Source organism: Ctenopharyngodon idella, chromosome 6 (assembly GCF_019924925.1).
Source record: "Ctenopharyngodon idella isolate HZGC_01 chromosome 6, HZGC01, whole genome shotgun sequence".
NCBI lineage: Eukaryota > Metazoa > Chordata > Actinopteri > Cypriniformes > Xenocyprididae > Ctenopharyngodon > Ctenopharyngodon idella.
Genome location: NC_067225.1, coordinates 20,805,130 through 20,820,229, shown reverse-complemented (window position 1 = coordinate 20,820,229; position 15,100 = coordinate 20,805,130). Strand labels below are relative to the sequence as shown.

General features: G+C 36.3%; 1 protein-coding gene across 1 annotated transcript; it reads right to left on the bottom strand.

Moving 5' to 3' along the window:
- Nucleotides 1–2,768: 2,768 nt before the first annotated feature.
- Nucleotides 2,769–15,054, bottom strand: pomgnt1 (protein O-linked mannose N-acetylglucosaminyltransferase 1 (beta 1,2-)). Its single transcript, XM_051897584.1, has 22 exons — nt 14,894–15,054; nt 14,340–14,536; nt 13,147–13,249; nt 12,763–12,878; nt 12,616–12,681; nt 12,411–12,524; nt 12,205–12,322; nt 11,361–11,459; nt 11,145–11,272; nt 10,217–10,287; nt 9,789–9,864; nt 9,573–9,656; nt 9,359–9,400; nt 9,204–9,262; nt 8,878–8,950; nt 8,532–8,660; nt 6,432–6,557; nt 6,149–6,213; nt 6,012–6,056; nt 5,258–5,393; nt 4,814–4,923; nt 2,769–4,170 (listed from the first exon to the last, which is right to left on the bottom strand). Exons 2-22 carry the CDS (start codon nt 14,457–14,459, stop codon nt 4,089–4,091), a joined length of 1,962 nt encoding a protein of 653 aa, XP_051753544.1. The 5' UTR covers nt 14,460–14,536; nt 14,894–15,054; the 3' UTR covers nt 2,769–4,088.
- Between the last annotated feature and the right edge of the window lie 46 nt (nt 15,055–15,100).

Below are 15,100 nucleotides of genomic sequence, written 5' to 3'. Positions count from 1 at the left end.
TGTAAAGTAAAACATTTCAAAAGTTTTTTTTTTTTAAATTTTGATGATTAGAGCGTACAGCTCATGAAAGTCCAAAATCCAGTATTTCAAAATATTAGAATATTTCCTAAAATCAATCAAAAAATGGATTTGCAAAACAGAAAAGTTAAAGTTCTTTAAAGTATGTTCTTTTGTGCACTCAATACTTGATCGGCAGGACATATTACAGCAAATGACTTGCTCCTAGCACAAATTACAGCATCACTGAAGTGTGGCATGGAAGTGATCAGCCTGTGGCACTGCTGAGGCACTATTGAGCCTTCAGATCATCTGTATATTGTTGGATCGACTGTTTCTCATCTTCCTCTTGAAAATATCCCATAGATTCAGGTCAGGCATATTGGCTGGCCAATAAAGCACAGTAATATCATGATCAGCAAACCACTTGGAAGTGGTTTTTGCACTGTGGGCAGGTGCTAAAGTCCTGCTGGAAAAGGAAATCAGCATCTCCATAAAGCTTGTCAGCAGATGGAAGCATAAAGTGCTTCAAAATCTCCTGGAAGATGGCTGCATTGACTTTGCACTTGATAAAACACAATGGACCAACACCAGCAGACGTCACGCCCCCCCCAAATCATTATTGACTTCAGAAACTTCACACTAGACTTCAAGCAGCTTGGATTCTGTGCCTCTCCAGTCTTCCTTCAGACTCTGGGACCATGATTTCAACATGAAATGCAAAATTTACTTTTATCTGAAAAGAGGACTTTCGACCACTGTTCACTGTCCAGTTCTTTTTCTCCTTAGCCCAGGTAAGATGCTTCTGACGTTGTCTCTGGTTCAGAAGTGGCTTGGTAGTCCTTTTCCTGAAGATGTCTGAGTGTGGTGACTCTTGATGTGCTGACTTCGGCTTCATTCTACTCATTGTGAAGCTCTCCCAAGTGTTTGAATCGGCTTTACTTGACAGTATTCTCAAGCTTGCGGTCATCCCTGTTGCTTGTGCACCTTTGCCTACCCAATTTCTTCCTTCCAGTCAACTTTGCATTTAATATGCTTTGATACATCACTCTGTAAACAGCCACCCCATTCAGTAATGACCTTCTGTGACTTACTCTCTTTGTGGAGGGTGTCAATGATTGTCTCCTGGACCATTGCCAAGTCAGCAGTCTTCCCCATTAGTGTGGTTTCAAAAAACAAAAGATACCCGGATTTTATACTGTAGGGATGGTCATTTAATGAAACTCAAATGTAAATATTCTAATATTTATATTGGATTTTGGACTTTCATTAGCTGTACGCTCTAATCAACAAATTTACAAAAAAAAACTTTTGAAATGTTTTACTTTACATGTAGGGAATCTAGAATATATGAAAGTTTCATTTTTTAAAATAATTTACAATAAAAAAATGAACTTTTTCATGATATTCTAATTATATGACCAGCACCTGTAGACTACTCGCTAACGTGAACTATCTGAAACTAAGTTTAACTATAATAAAAACCACTTTAACTGATCTCTAGCTTCTTTAACTTAAGCAAACGCTGATAATATGTATTTAGTTAACAAAACGAAACCATAAACATTTTAATGCAATAAAAGTGTACACACTGAGAGAAATAAACAGCAGATGCTCACGTTAGCGAGTAGTCTATGGATAATAATAAACACCACTTTAACGCGATCTCTAACTTAAGCAAACGCTTTTAATAAACATTTAGTTAACAATAAAACCATGCACATTATAATACTAGTAAAAGTGTGAATACAAGGAAACGAGCCGCCAGCATTTCTCTCAGCCATGGTGCCTTCATCTGTGCTGATCTGCGTCTCGAGCAGATGGCGTCACTTGGAGAGAGGCGTGGCCAGGCCCGCTGAACACGCCCCACTTCAAAACAGTAGGCTTGTTTGAGATGAGCAAAATCTGCGCAGAACCGATCACCGGTGATCACAGCGAGATGCATGCCGGTTAGAAATATGTCCGAGGGTGGGCCGCCTTGCTCTGATGTCATGCCGACGTGTGTCAAAAAACTCTCGCGAGGGCGAGGCGGCCTCATCGGATTCTGCAGTCGAGCGCAGCTGCTCTCCACCGACTGTGCTGACCGAAAGCACGATGGGAATTAAACGACTTACTGACGACACAGCTCAATGCTTATTGGTTTAAACAACCGTGATGTTTGATTTTAAAACTCTAATATTATGATTTTATGTATAAATTATATGTGAATATTCCCAAAGTCAAAGTCATTTTAAAAAATGATTTAGCGTGTTCCATGTCGACCTTTCTCGCTCGTTGTGACAACCTATGCCACTCCCATACCTTACATGTTCAAATAGCGGCCAAGCAACTTTTCTGTACTTACTCTGGGAAAGTGATAAATGTACGCAATTTCCCGCGAAAACCATCCCGGCAGGTCTAAAATATAGTGAATCTGGCTAAGACAAAAACAGCATTTACCTAATATATCAATACTCCCAGTTTCTTTGTAAAACAGCAGAAGCCTACATGGGGGAGCCTTGCCTTCGAATATTCAGCTCAAAAAAGGTTGAGAGCCACTGCTTTAAAAGTCACATTATAAAAACATTACAACTGTAATTATTATTTCTCTCATTCCAATTTGTCAAAGATGAATTAAAAAAAAAAAAATCATTAAAAAAAATAGGCCTTACTATGCATCCTGTAAACATTAAGAAACAAATACTGTAGATACACAATACTTTAATACAAATGTAAGAAAGACATAACCAAGGGAAGAAAAAAAAAAAAAAAAAAGGACATAGGGGGAAAAATGTAAGAAAAAAGTTTTATTTTATATAAGAAACCAATTTTTAACATTTAGAAATACAAAACTGTTGGAGAATCGGACATATGAGACAACCTTTGCTAACTTGAGTACAAAATAATATGTTGAGATGAGAAAAAAATCTATTATGGTATTGCACATGTTCCAGATACTATGAAAATGTTTAGTGGCACCACAAGTAAAATGTCTGTAGCGACATCACCACTGATCATTGAAACCCACACCAATCTAATCTGAAATCTCCTCCATGAAATGATTTGGACATTATTGCATGAGAAATCAATTTTTCACCATATCTTCACTTACAGGAACTCACGTTAACACAAGGCAGATCTATGATGCAGCTGAGATTGCATTGATTTCAAGTGTTAATCCTCCATTCTGCTCCTCTTTAGTGGCTGTTTGGACACATAGATCTCACCTGAACAGCATCAACTATCGTTCTCTGGGAAAGAGGATTCTTAAATCTGTTGCTGGAGGGACATCTTAGCATAACATTTAAAAAAAAATCAATTATATAGTTTAAAAACGGTCAGTTTCCAACTGTGCAGTCCAATAAAGGTCATTATGTGTTGCTCAGGGATACTAGTTGTATATTTTCAGCCACTAAAGAACTCATTAAACTAATTAAAAAAAACTCCAAAATATGATAATCTTTTGTTCTAAAAATATATATATGTCTGTACATAGTTTATTTGTAAACAAATTTAAGCCTTTTGTTTCTCAATGCATTTTTCTTGTGTAAAAGTGAATTCATTAGGTAAAAATAAACCTACAGTTATCTTGATATTGACAAAATAAATAGGCATAAGTTAAAACGTATGTGCAGGACGGCCCAAAGCACTCAGTAGTGTTAAAAAAAAAGAAAAAAAAAAAAAAGTACCTTACGTCTGCCATATCCTCTTAATCCCTTTTCACAGCATCCTGATTTGACGTAATGTGCTGTCACATTCAGTAACTCAAACCAGCACTGGTAATACTTTAAAACATCTATTAATTCTTTGCTAATGTCAGACCTTCCAGCATAAACACATATGAAATTTCGTGACCGCAGGAAAGCTCCCAATGCAAAATACATACCAACAACAAGAGAAGGTCATGTCACACACCGTTTTTAGAAATCCACACTCATTTCGTTCTAGTTTCAAAGAGCCTGTAGTTCCTAGAGGCTACCAGCAAAGGATGGTTCATCCTATACTTTGTCTTGCAATGGCCTTAGAGAGTAAGACAAGGCCCATTATCGGCCTGATATAGGCCTTGTCACTTAGTGGTTAGAAAAGGCCCTTTGGGTGGGATTAGGACTGTTCTAAATCTGTTCCACAGGAGGTCCCTCCTCTTTAGGTGCTGGCTCCAGGTGAATGGGGGTGACATTATTGGGCTTCTTAACACTGGGGGAAAAAGATGCCGTCAAGGTCACGCACAGAAAGTCAAATACAACAACAAGCACATTTTAAATGAAGTAACAAAGTAAGATAAAATAATATAAATTTAATTAATTTCCTAGGAAAGTTTTCAATATGTTTTGCTTTTATTCCCTTTAAGAGTGCATTTAATAAAATAATATAATATAATATAATATAATATTACTGAATTACACATCCTATGATTTTTTCTAACCACAAAACTGACACCTAGTTTTGACATGTTTTAAGTATTGTTAATAAGAGTAAAGAACTGTGACAAGAAATGCTGAGATTACAGACAAATAAATAAACAAATAAAAATAAAAACAATGCCTTAGAAACAACAAGATCAAGAACAAAAAGTCTTATATTAGGCCAATCTGAGCCCTGATCTAAATCCAACTGAGAATATGACACTTTTGGGGCACACAACTGTAATCTGACTAACCTAAAAAACCTGAAACAAATCTGCCAGGAAGAATAAGCCAAAAATCCAGTGAAGCTGGTATGTAGTGTTTCATGTTGTATTTTTGATAGAACATTTTTAACATAAACCTGTATCACATATAAATAATATTGTGTTCCAGTGCTTGGAAATTAGATAAATAAATTGTTAAAGTATACTCACGAGTACGGTGAGATTGGAACAGCCACTACTAGGACATGGTTCTTCTTTCTGAAGAGCCTCCAGAGTCCTTTGTGATAACCTCGTACATCCAGGTCCCAAACGTGCAGACACTATAAGCAATAAACAAGATAAGGCCAAAACCAAATACTTTCACCTCAGTATTTATATATTTATTTCCTCTCTCAGTGTTTATAAGCCATTTATCTACCCTTGCAGGCTCTTCAAAAAATAGCCAGCCATAATTTGCACCTTTAGCTCACATATAAACAGGCCACAGATCTCATTCAACAGATTCATTGCAACCCACTATAACAAATGCAGGGTAACTAGTAGCTAACCTGCTCTGAAATGCAGCCATTTGTTTCTTTGAGATGCCCGAACAAAATCTCTTATTGACATTTAAATCAAGAATATTCACAAAGCATCCTCAACTAAATTCAATACCTTTGCCAGTTCTGTCCAGGTGTTTGTATCGGTCTCCTGCTCCATTTTGATGAACATTACAAAGGTCTTTCCCTCAGTGTCTGGGATAAATGAGTCTTCACATGGGTTTTTACTGTGGTCCAGAACCTCAGCCTCACTGTAAACACATAAATGATTACTGCAGAGCAGTTGTTTTAAAGATGCAATTTAAAAGGTGTTAAAGAGTTAGTTCACCCAAAAATGAAATTTCTGTCATTAGGTACTCACCCTCATGTCATCCCAAACCCGTAAGACCTTCATTCATCTTCGGAACACAAATTAAGATATTTTTTTATGAAATCGGAGGGTTTCTGAACCACACATAGGGGAGCAATGTCATTGCACCTTTTGAGGTCCAGAAAGGTATTAAAGACATTGAGCTGTTGTCATACGCAGTTGACAAATAGTTAAATAAAGTCATTATTTTGGTTTTGTTTTTGTGCACAAAAAGTATTCTCGTCACTTCATAACATTAAGGTTGAACCACTGTATTCACATGAACTATTTTAACAATGTCTTTAATACCTTTCTGGACCTCAAAATGTGCAATGACTTTGCTGCCTATGTGGGGTTCAGAATCCTTCAGATTTCATCAAAATCTTAATTTGTGTAATTTGTGAAGGTCTTACGGGTTTTGGACGACATGAGGGTGAGTACTTAATGACAGAAATTTCATTTTTGGGTGAATAACCATTTAACTATGCAATGCAGGAGTAGGATCTTCAAATAAAATTACCGTAGTAGGTTCTGGATTTCAGTCTCATAAGCATCTTTCTTCAAGCTGTAAACACGAAGAGAATATCAAAACTGACTGAACAGGATATAAACAACAGGCAAAGAGACCAATATATAGACAACAGGAACTATACATACCTATCTACATTTTTCATCGGAACATTCGGAATTGTGTTGAACTTGTGCTTTTTAAAGTAAACTTCCTGTAGAGAAACATACAATTCATTGAACCTAAATTTGGTATAAAACATTTATAATATTTCCACATTTTAAATAAATAAACACCATATCACTGGATTCCCAGTGTCCTAGACTCAGTCCTCCAAAAAAAAAAAAAAAAAACTTTAATAGTTAATAAAAGAAGTGTTAATAAAAGTAAACAACAGAAGTTAACAATTGTCAGTATAACCATCCCACTTACATGGAAGTAACCATTCATGTTTAAGCCAACGATGCCAAAGTGATAAGAGCGGGAGACATCAGGAATGACACACTCTCTCCCCTTCCTCTGTTCTGGCATCCGCATCCACATATCCCAGTCCCATAGCTAATGGATAGCAACAATACGAATGGATGAAAGAAGAAATGATACCAGAGACAGGTTTAATATATTTAGCTGATACACTACTGTTCAAAAGTTTATTGTCAGTATTTTTTTTTTTTTTCTTGAAAGAAATTTATTTTTTCTTTTATTCAGCACACATTAAATTGATCAAAAGTGACAAAGACATTTATAATGGTACAAAAGTTTCTACAAAAAAGCAGCAAATCAGCATATTAGAATGATTTCTGAAGGATCATGTGACACTAAAGACTGGAGTAATGGCTGCTGAAAATTCAGCTTTGCTATCACAAAAATAAATTACATTTGAAAATATATTAAAATAGAAAAACAGTTGTAATTGTAATAATATTAAAGGGGGGTATTTCATGTATTCTGACTTATTTACGCTGTTAAAGAGTTGGATTCTCATGCTAAACATGGCCAAAGTTTCAAAACACAAGTTGGACGTATGACGGAGTATTTCTGTGCCAAAAATACTTTTCCAAATCCTCAAACTTCGCAATCTTTTTTTTTTTTTGAGTATGGGCCTTTGTAACGTCATAAAGGTCGGAATTCCTTATACGGTCACTTCTCCCGGAAGAGGGCGCGCGCACACGTCGACCAGAGCGAGAGCGCAAGAGCACGCCCATCAACGCGCGTTCGGCTTTACGGAAGTCGTCGGCAGTGCTGCAAAGGTCACAGGACTTCACGAAATCAACAATGTCACCAAAGAAGTGTGTTTTTGGTTGTGAGGGAAAGAACCTTGCTTCCCAAAGAACCTAGCATTGAGAGGAGCTGGGAGTTTTGTGCTCACGCATTACATTGATGCGCTCTCGATATTTGTTATTAAAATAACCATAGAAACTGATAGTTGCAATCACTTTTTTTTAATTGGCTAAAATGAATGGAGAATATCTCATGTTTGTCCGTGGCTGCTCGAGCCCTCAGGATCGGCGCTTATGGTTTCATAAACAAGGCCCAGTTTTACGCTGGATTTACAGATCGTTTGAAACTGAAAGATGGAGCAGTCACAGCGGTAATGATCCCGGTCATGAGTCGGAACCGCAGGTGGTGAGTAAAACTGCTTTAAATGTCTGTTTTGTTGGCAATAGGCGCCTAAGTGCATATAATGTAAACAACACAAACGTAGTGAATTCATAAATTCATTATTAATCATACACTATACGCTATATTCATTATAGTGATTCAAAAGTTATCTAGGGACAATGCGATGTGTACTGTGTGTTTAAATACATTTGTTTAGCTGACCATTGATAGCTTGCAGATGATTGCTACGCAAAAGCTGCGCGTGCTCGTCACTCTTTAGCTCCGCTCACACGGCACGCCTCCAGGCGCTCGGCTGTTTTCGGAAAGACTTGGTACAGCGCATGTATCTTTTATAAATCTGATAAAACTAAAGACTTTTCGGAGATATGAAGGATGCACTACTACTCTATAGGTACTCAAGATTAACATGAGATTGGCAGAAACTATGTGTGATATATATATATATATATATATATATATATATATGTGTGTGAATATTACTGTTAAATTAATGCATAAGTGATTTCTATCAAAAACAAAAATCTTACCAACCCCAAACTTTTCAGTGGAAGTGTTTGTAGAACTGCCAATTTTCTTCTCATAGTTTCAAAATGAAGGCACTATATGTTCCCATTTAAATAAATACATTTTCTGGTCTTTTCTAGACACTATACATTACACACCAGACTGACTCTTCAAAGGTTAGCAATGTTATTCAAATCAGAGAACAAAATTCTAAATTTCGTAGTGAGAACACTTCCCACTGGTGAGAGAAGGATTAATCACTGTTAGAAGTTTTGTGCAAATGGAGCAGAAAATTGTGCTAAATGAGACATCACTTTTGAGGGGGTTTTGCATGAAAATTGTAAATATATAAACATTTCCTATTTAGACATAAATAATAAGCTATGTGGGAATTGGCTGCCTCACCTTCTCAGGAGTTGGCCATTTGGGCTCCAGTTCATCCTTGTAAAGGCTTTTTTTAAGCACCCAGCCAAGGCCAGGCATACTTTCCACTCTGTACAACAAAGATGGGTCCTCTGCCGTGTGCTCATAGCCCTACAAAACAGCACAGCAGCAAGGTCAAGTGCACTGCTTCAAGGCTTTAATGACTTAAGCTGATGGTACACCAACCACTGTTTAGCAGAAGAAAAATATACCAACAGAATGAGCATATGGCAGCATTTACCCCCGAGATGATTTCAAAGTAAAAACAAAAACAGCATATTTTCAAGGCATGAACAAATTGAAAAGAAACTTTTTTTTTTTCACTCACTTGGTCATTCCAGGCTGAGATACAGTACAGACTGTCATCCTCAAGCAACAAGTGGATGGTCTGACTGAGAAAGCTAGAGACAAATGTGGGAGAAGAAATAAATCAAATATTTAAAGACATTTAGAGATGATCTGTCTCAATCTTTTCTATTAAGATTCCTTGAGCTAACTGTTTCTACACATATCTAAACTGATAAATAATATGGGAGTCTGCTACCATCTAGTGGATATCCTTTAGTATTTCATGTGTAATTCAGTAAAATTATATTATATTATATTATATTATTATTATTAACACATTATAATATATTATTAACACATCTATACCTGAAAAAATCTATGGAAATGTCCAGGTCCTCCTCCAAGACAATGGCAAAATCTGCATCCTAAAACATTAATTTTTTTCCCCAAAGTCAGACACTTGCAAGGTGTTTTACAATGTAACTGTATACAAGTTCTAAGGCAAGTGAACATTTACTTACTGGATGCAGATTGAAGGTTGCAGTCAAGCTGGCTTTGTAGTGCTGAGGCAAAAGGAACATCAGTACATCAGTACCATCTTATGGTCATTCATATGCTTTGACACTAAAGAAGCCCACAGCAATCAGTTGTAACTGGCCATTTAATGACATTTCTATGCTAAGTATTCATCTTTCAAAGGGGAAAAAAAAAAAAAAACAGCCACAAACTTATCACCTGTGACACTCTAGCGTTCTTAATACTGATAGGCGTATGCTGAACTCCTTTAAGACCGAAGAGATCCACCACATCCATGGGTTCCTAACCAGAAAACGTTTTTGTTAATTTTGTAAATATGTATAAATTCTTGCAGAAAAGTGGAGAAGAAAAAAGAATGGTTTTAATGAACAGAGGGAAAAAAAAATAAAAAAAAAGGTGAAAAGGAGATGGCACCTCATAGTATCCATCGATGAAAACGGTGATCATCTGTGGATTGACACCATGGGAGGAAAGAAGAGAGCGCAGCATTCTAGAGAAACAAAACATGGCTTATACTTCAAGCGGGTATTCAAGGTATGCTTTTTTTATATACAGAATTTCTGATTTCTCTTGTGAAGCCAAATCAAAACAGCATAGACAAAAAATGTATGTGAGATCATGTCACATGATCTTTCAGAAATATCTAATATGCTGATCTGGTGCTCAAGAAACGTTTTTTATCATTATTGCAAACAGCAGTACTGCCTAATAAATTTGTGGAAACCGTGAGGTTTTTTTTTTATGTGTGTGTGTATTTGCACAAATTTAACTAATACATTCAGTTGCACATATGAGGTGGTCTGGTAGTGTGTTAAAGTACAAAGAAATGTAAGTTTACTAACCTATAGAGATAGTTTGGTCTATTTCCAGCTATAACTGCTACTGGGATGTTGTAGACATTGTTGTTAGGCAGCTAGACAGGACATGGAAAGGTTTAGTCAACAACACGGATTTAAGACAAAAACTTCTGTTCTGCTGTCTAAATGTTTATAAGTGTAAAGTTCTCTCAGAATGAAGGGTACAACAACCACTAACAAGTGAAAGTCTTACACTTCTTGTTTAAAAAAACAATGGTAAAGAAGGAAACTTGTGGAGATAACTTGTAGAGTCTGTCTTGGTATCATGCATTTTGTTGTGTGATGTTTCTGATACCATAGATAAAAAAAAAAAAACAACATAGTACCAAAAATGTATCACTGTAAAATATCAGCATCTGACCCTGATGAAAACATGCTAATATTTAGCACAGTTCAGCAGTTCAGATGGTGTGACAAAAAACAAATTAGTGTCTTTATGTATGCTTTTAAAGCATTTACCGTTTTTGACGGTAAAATATGTTAAATATGTTCCAGATGGGATGTTAAGATATACTACTGTTCAAAATTTAGATTTCAGTAAGAATTTATAATGTTACTGAAAGAATTTATGCTCATCAAGGCTGCATTTACTTGATAAAAATACAGTAAAAACAGCATTAATGTGAAATATTATTACAATTTAAAATAACGTTTTTCTATTTTTAGATATTTTATAAAGTAATTTATTTCTGTGATGGCAAAGCTGAATTTTAAGCATCATTACTCCAGTCTTCAGTGTCACATGATCATTCAGAAATCATTCTAATATGCCGATTTGTTGTTCAAGGAACATTTTTTTATCATCACAGTTGAAAACAGTCGTACAGTTTAATATTTTTGTGAAAACGGATACATTTTTTCATGATTCTGAAGTTCAAAAGAACAGCATTTATAATAGAAATGTTTGTCTTACTGGGTCAGGATTAAACTCTATAGGTGCTGGATCTTTGCAACTACAAATGCTCCCATATCCTTCCACTTTACTGCAGAAGAGTTTCCTCCGGCGGTTCAGCTCTGTGTCCGCCCAATGGCACTCAGCCTCTAAAATAATCACAACATAGACAGCTCTGATATGATCCTTAAAGTAATTGCAACAAATGAACTCTACACTTATAAGAGGCCAAAATACCTTCAGAAGCTGTCAGCTGGACCTCAGTCTTCAGCAGCACAGGATCACCCCATGTGGACAGAGCAGGAGATTTGGAGTGCTTCTCCCCATACACTTGACCTAAGAAAATAAATAGTATAGGGATGTGCCCGAAGCCAAATACCTTATTCAGAAAGGCACAGATAATGGCTTCAAAACAAATAACGAATTCTACCAAATCCAGTCACTCCTCGTGTTTGCTGGATAACAAGGGAGTCAGGAGAGATTACGATATTAGAGCTATGTAAAAACTCTAAAATCACTATGCAATGAGTGTGTGAAGTAAATGAGTGTAAACTATGAATGAGAAACAATGAAATGAGTGTTGCTTTAGCAATTTTCAACCACTCAATATTTTCTTCCAACTTCCATGTTCTCTAATAAGCTATTTCATACAGAATCCTCCTATTTGAGGTTGTGCAAGATTGTCCTGACATAACTCTGTACACAAAGTTTCACTGGGGGAAAAAAGAAAAAAAAAAATATTCTTCTTTTATTTAACATTCAGTATTATTGTTTTAATTACAAGATATCCATTATTATGATGATAGATTTTCTTTAAAGAGTTATTTTATGAGTTATACAAGGCATATTTGTTAAATGAAAACTATGAAGGGAACAGAATTAAAACAGGCTTCTCATGTAATTTCACAAACTTCTGGTTAAAGCTCCGCCCACCTCCGATTTTATCCGAATACAGAAATAGATACAAATAATTTTGAGATTGTAAAAGATACAGACACTGGCTCCGCTGCACACCCCTAAAATGGAGACAATAAGCATACCTAGTATAATAGAATGAAAAGCCAAAAAGCATTGTCCTTACCCCCCTTCTTCACGACCAGAGTCCACATATCCCTCCAGCCTAAGGTAACTGCTACCTGACTTCCCAAACCTTTCAGAAGATTCTTTGCAGCATCCTTCAAGTGGAAAGTCCCCTCATCCTGATGAGGCCAATAAAAAGTGCACTTACAGACAAACAAAACACAAATCTGAAATCAAGTGAGTTGATGGGATAGGCATTTCTTTAACCTTAATAGTGAAGATGAGAATTCTGCCACGTGTGACCATGTTGAGGAAGAGGATCATGGCTTCATCCTCATGGGGAGAATAAGTATCAAACACTCTTTTGGCCATGACATGACCCTAAAGGAAGAAGATACAACAACATTTAATCATACAACGTTATAAATAAATAAGATACAGTAGATTATAAGGTGTGACTGTGTGTGCTTACAGTGGCCTGATTTAAAACTATAACATGTATGCCTCGGCCCTGCTCCCTCATCTCATCCTCCAGCACCTGCAAAAACACATCAAATATTGTTGATATTGTTATCTGGTAAAATGCGTTACCTCATAAAACAGCCTCAGAATCACTTACAGTGGTGCCGTCCACTGCCACATACACCTTAGAGCGACTAGAGTACACTTCGATATCCAAAACCTTCCTACCACTGGCAGGCCTGCGTGGAGTTTCCATGTTAGGCAGGGCATCATCTGAGAAAACGTTCAATGATAGCAAACAAAAAAACAAATGTTACTAATTTAAAACTGAAATAGTGTAAAAGCTAAATTAAAAAATTAAAAAAATAAAAAAAAAAATAAAAATGTACACATCCAGCTTCTTCCAGTTTAGTCATTTGATCCACATATCCTGAAATAATTCCACTCAACTAATAAGACTACTTAATATTTCTAACATGTAATTTGGACAATCAGGTGTTATAAAGCATTTAGTGTTCACAAACACAGTTATCAACATTACCATATTCTTGAGCCGCATCATCCTCACTGGCAACTCTCCTTGTATCAAGAATGAGTTTGATATTCACAATCACTGTGATCAGTAGAAACAGGACAGCACTGGCCTGCAAACACACACACACACACACACACACACACACACACACACACATAGCTATCTAAATGGGGACATTCCATAGACTTCTATTGCTTTTATATACAACTAGTTATAAATACTATAATCTAACCCGAGCAGACAACTTTCTGTATTTTTGTGATAAAAAGCACTTTATTTTTAAACCATTTTTACAAGTGATAACATCTCCAAAAGGAGGTTTTGTCAGATTTAGCTCACTTCTGGGTACAACTGGGTATAACTGAAATTATACTGTGGGGTCCAAACATCTTAGACCACTAGTGAAAATACTCTTTGTAAAGTAATGCAATTTATATTAGCAACATTACAATTCCAGTACAAGTTGAACTGCAAAATTAACAGTATCAAAATTATAGTATTTGCTTTAAGTGACAGCAACACTCGACTCGAGCACTATGAACACTACAAGAATAAATCCAGATGATCATGTTGTAAAGCATGATTTGAGCATCTGGTGCTTCACTGGAAGCAAAAACATCTGATCTTTTGTGCAAAGAAGCTCACATGGCAAGTGTCACAAATTTTAGTGACCTAGGCTAGAAATACTTCTTATTCATTTTAATTCAAAACATTTCTTTGTTTTATGTCCAGATGTTGAATCACAGATTTTGAGTATGGTCTTAGACATTGGACCCCACTGTACCTCCATCTCACTCAGGATCAAGTGCTGCCCAGCTAACCATAACAACTGACTGTTACATAACTGCAACGTAAACCGATAACCAAACTTTCATTGTGGCAAATTTGGAAAAGTGATATTCCTGGATTTGTTGCCAGCCACAATCTTTATGATGTTGTCAGTAATCGTGACATTGTTTTTCATGAACAGTTGTGTGTTGTTATCAGTCCGTAATTTTATTTTTAATCGATTATTCAATGGCCAGACAGGCAGTAGTTTAACTTATATTCTCATTTGCAATAAATTCTGTTTATTTTGAAAAAGTACAAGAACGAAAAAAGTATTTATATAAAAAAGAAGAAATAAATGCTCTTTAGATTGTATGATGGAGCTTACCACAATATAATAAAATTATAATAAAATTATCCCATGTTCTGACCTGGCAGATTCGTCGTACTGCTCTTTTGTTGGTGAGTCTGTATTTCCAGGTGAGGTAGAGGCTGCGCTGCTGGCGAGGGATGAAGGGTTTGGCTCTTGGATTGGGTGTCCAGGTGTCCATACCTGCAGTCCTGCCCACTGCTCCTGATCACAACACCAGCCTGCATTCGACAACGCCTGCGATCATGTCTTCTTCATCTACACAACACAGTGCAATCATAGCAGTTATAAATGATGGACATAAATACTGTTTAAATCTTCTTTGTCATGTTAAAATATGATGCAGGAGGCACAACTTTAATGTAGGTTACCACAAATGCTTGATGAGCAGCTAAAAAAAGCAATGCTAAACTGCATTAGTAACATTTCGTGCATATGCACGACCTGACGTTATGAATACCGAATTATTAATAGTAACTATTGCAAACAGATGGTGAGGTAACGTTAGCTATCTGAGCACAACAGCTGAAATTCTTTCAAATCTTTGATTTCTGTTGACATTGACATTTCTGTTGATTGTAAAGCTTCACAGAAAAAAGTCTAGTGATCATTTACCTCAGCAGCATGTTATGTTGAACGGAAACGACGTCCTGCCTCTCCTGAAAATATAGCTGTAATTTAGTTTATGTCGGGTCTAATAATGTTTGGCCATATGCAGGTAATGAGCTTTGTGAAGCCAGAATGCAGGACAGCGCCACTTGTATGCTTTTCAAAATAAAAGCCCCTAATTATTATTTTGTTGTCCTGCTAAAAGTTCTCAAT

Bases quoted from the DNA above. Each gene is read 5' to 3' on its own strand.
- pomgnt1 (XM_051897584.1), bottom strand. From the start codon at position 14,459: ATGGACACCTGGACACCCAATCCAAGAGCCAAACCCTTCATCCCTCGC. The intron at 11,273-11,360 runs GTATTTTGGCCT...TGATTATTTTAG, and splicing joins CCAGCTGACAGCTTCTGAAG to AGGCTGAGTGCCATTGGGCG. The intron at 5,394-6,011 runs GTAATTTTATTT...ATGTGTTTACAG, and splicing joins GAAATCCAGAACCTACTACG to TGAGGCTGAGGTTCTGGACC.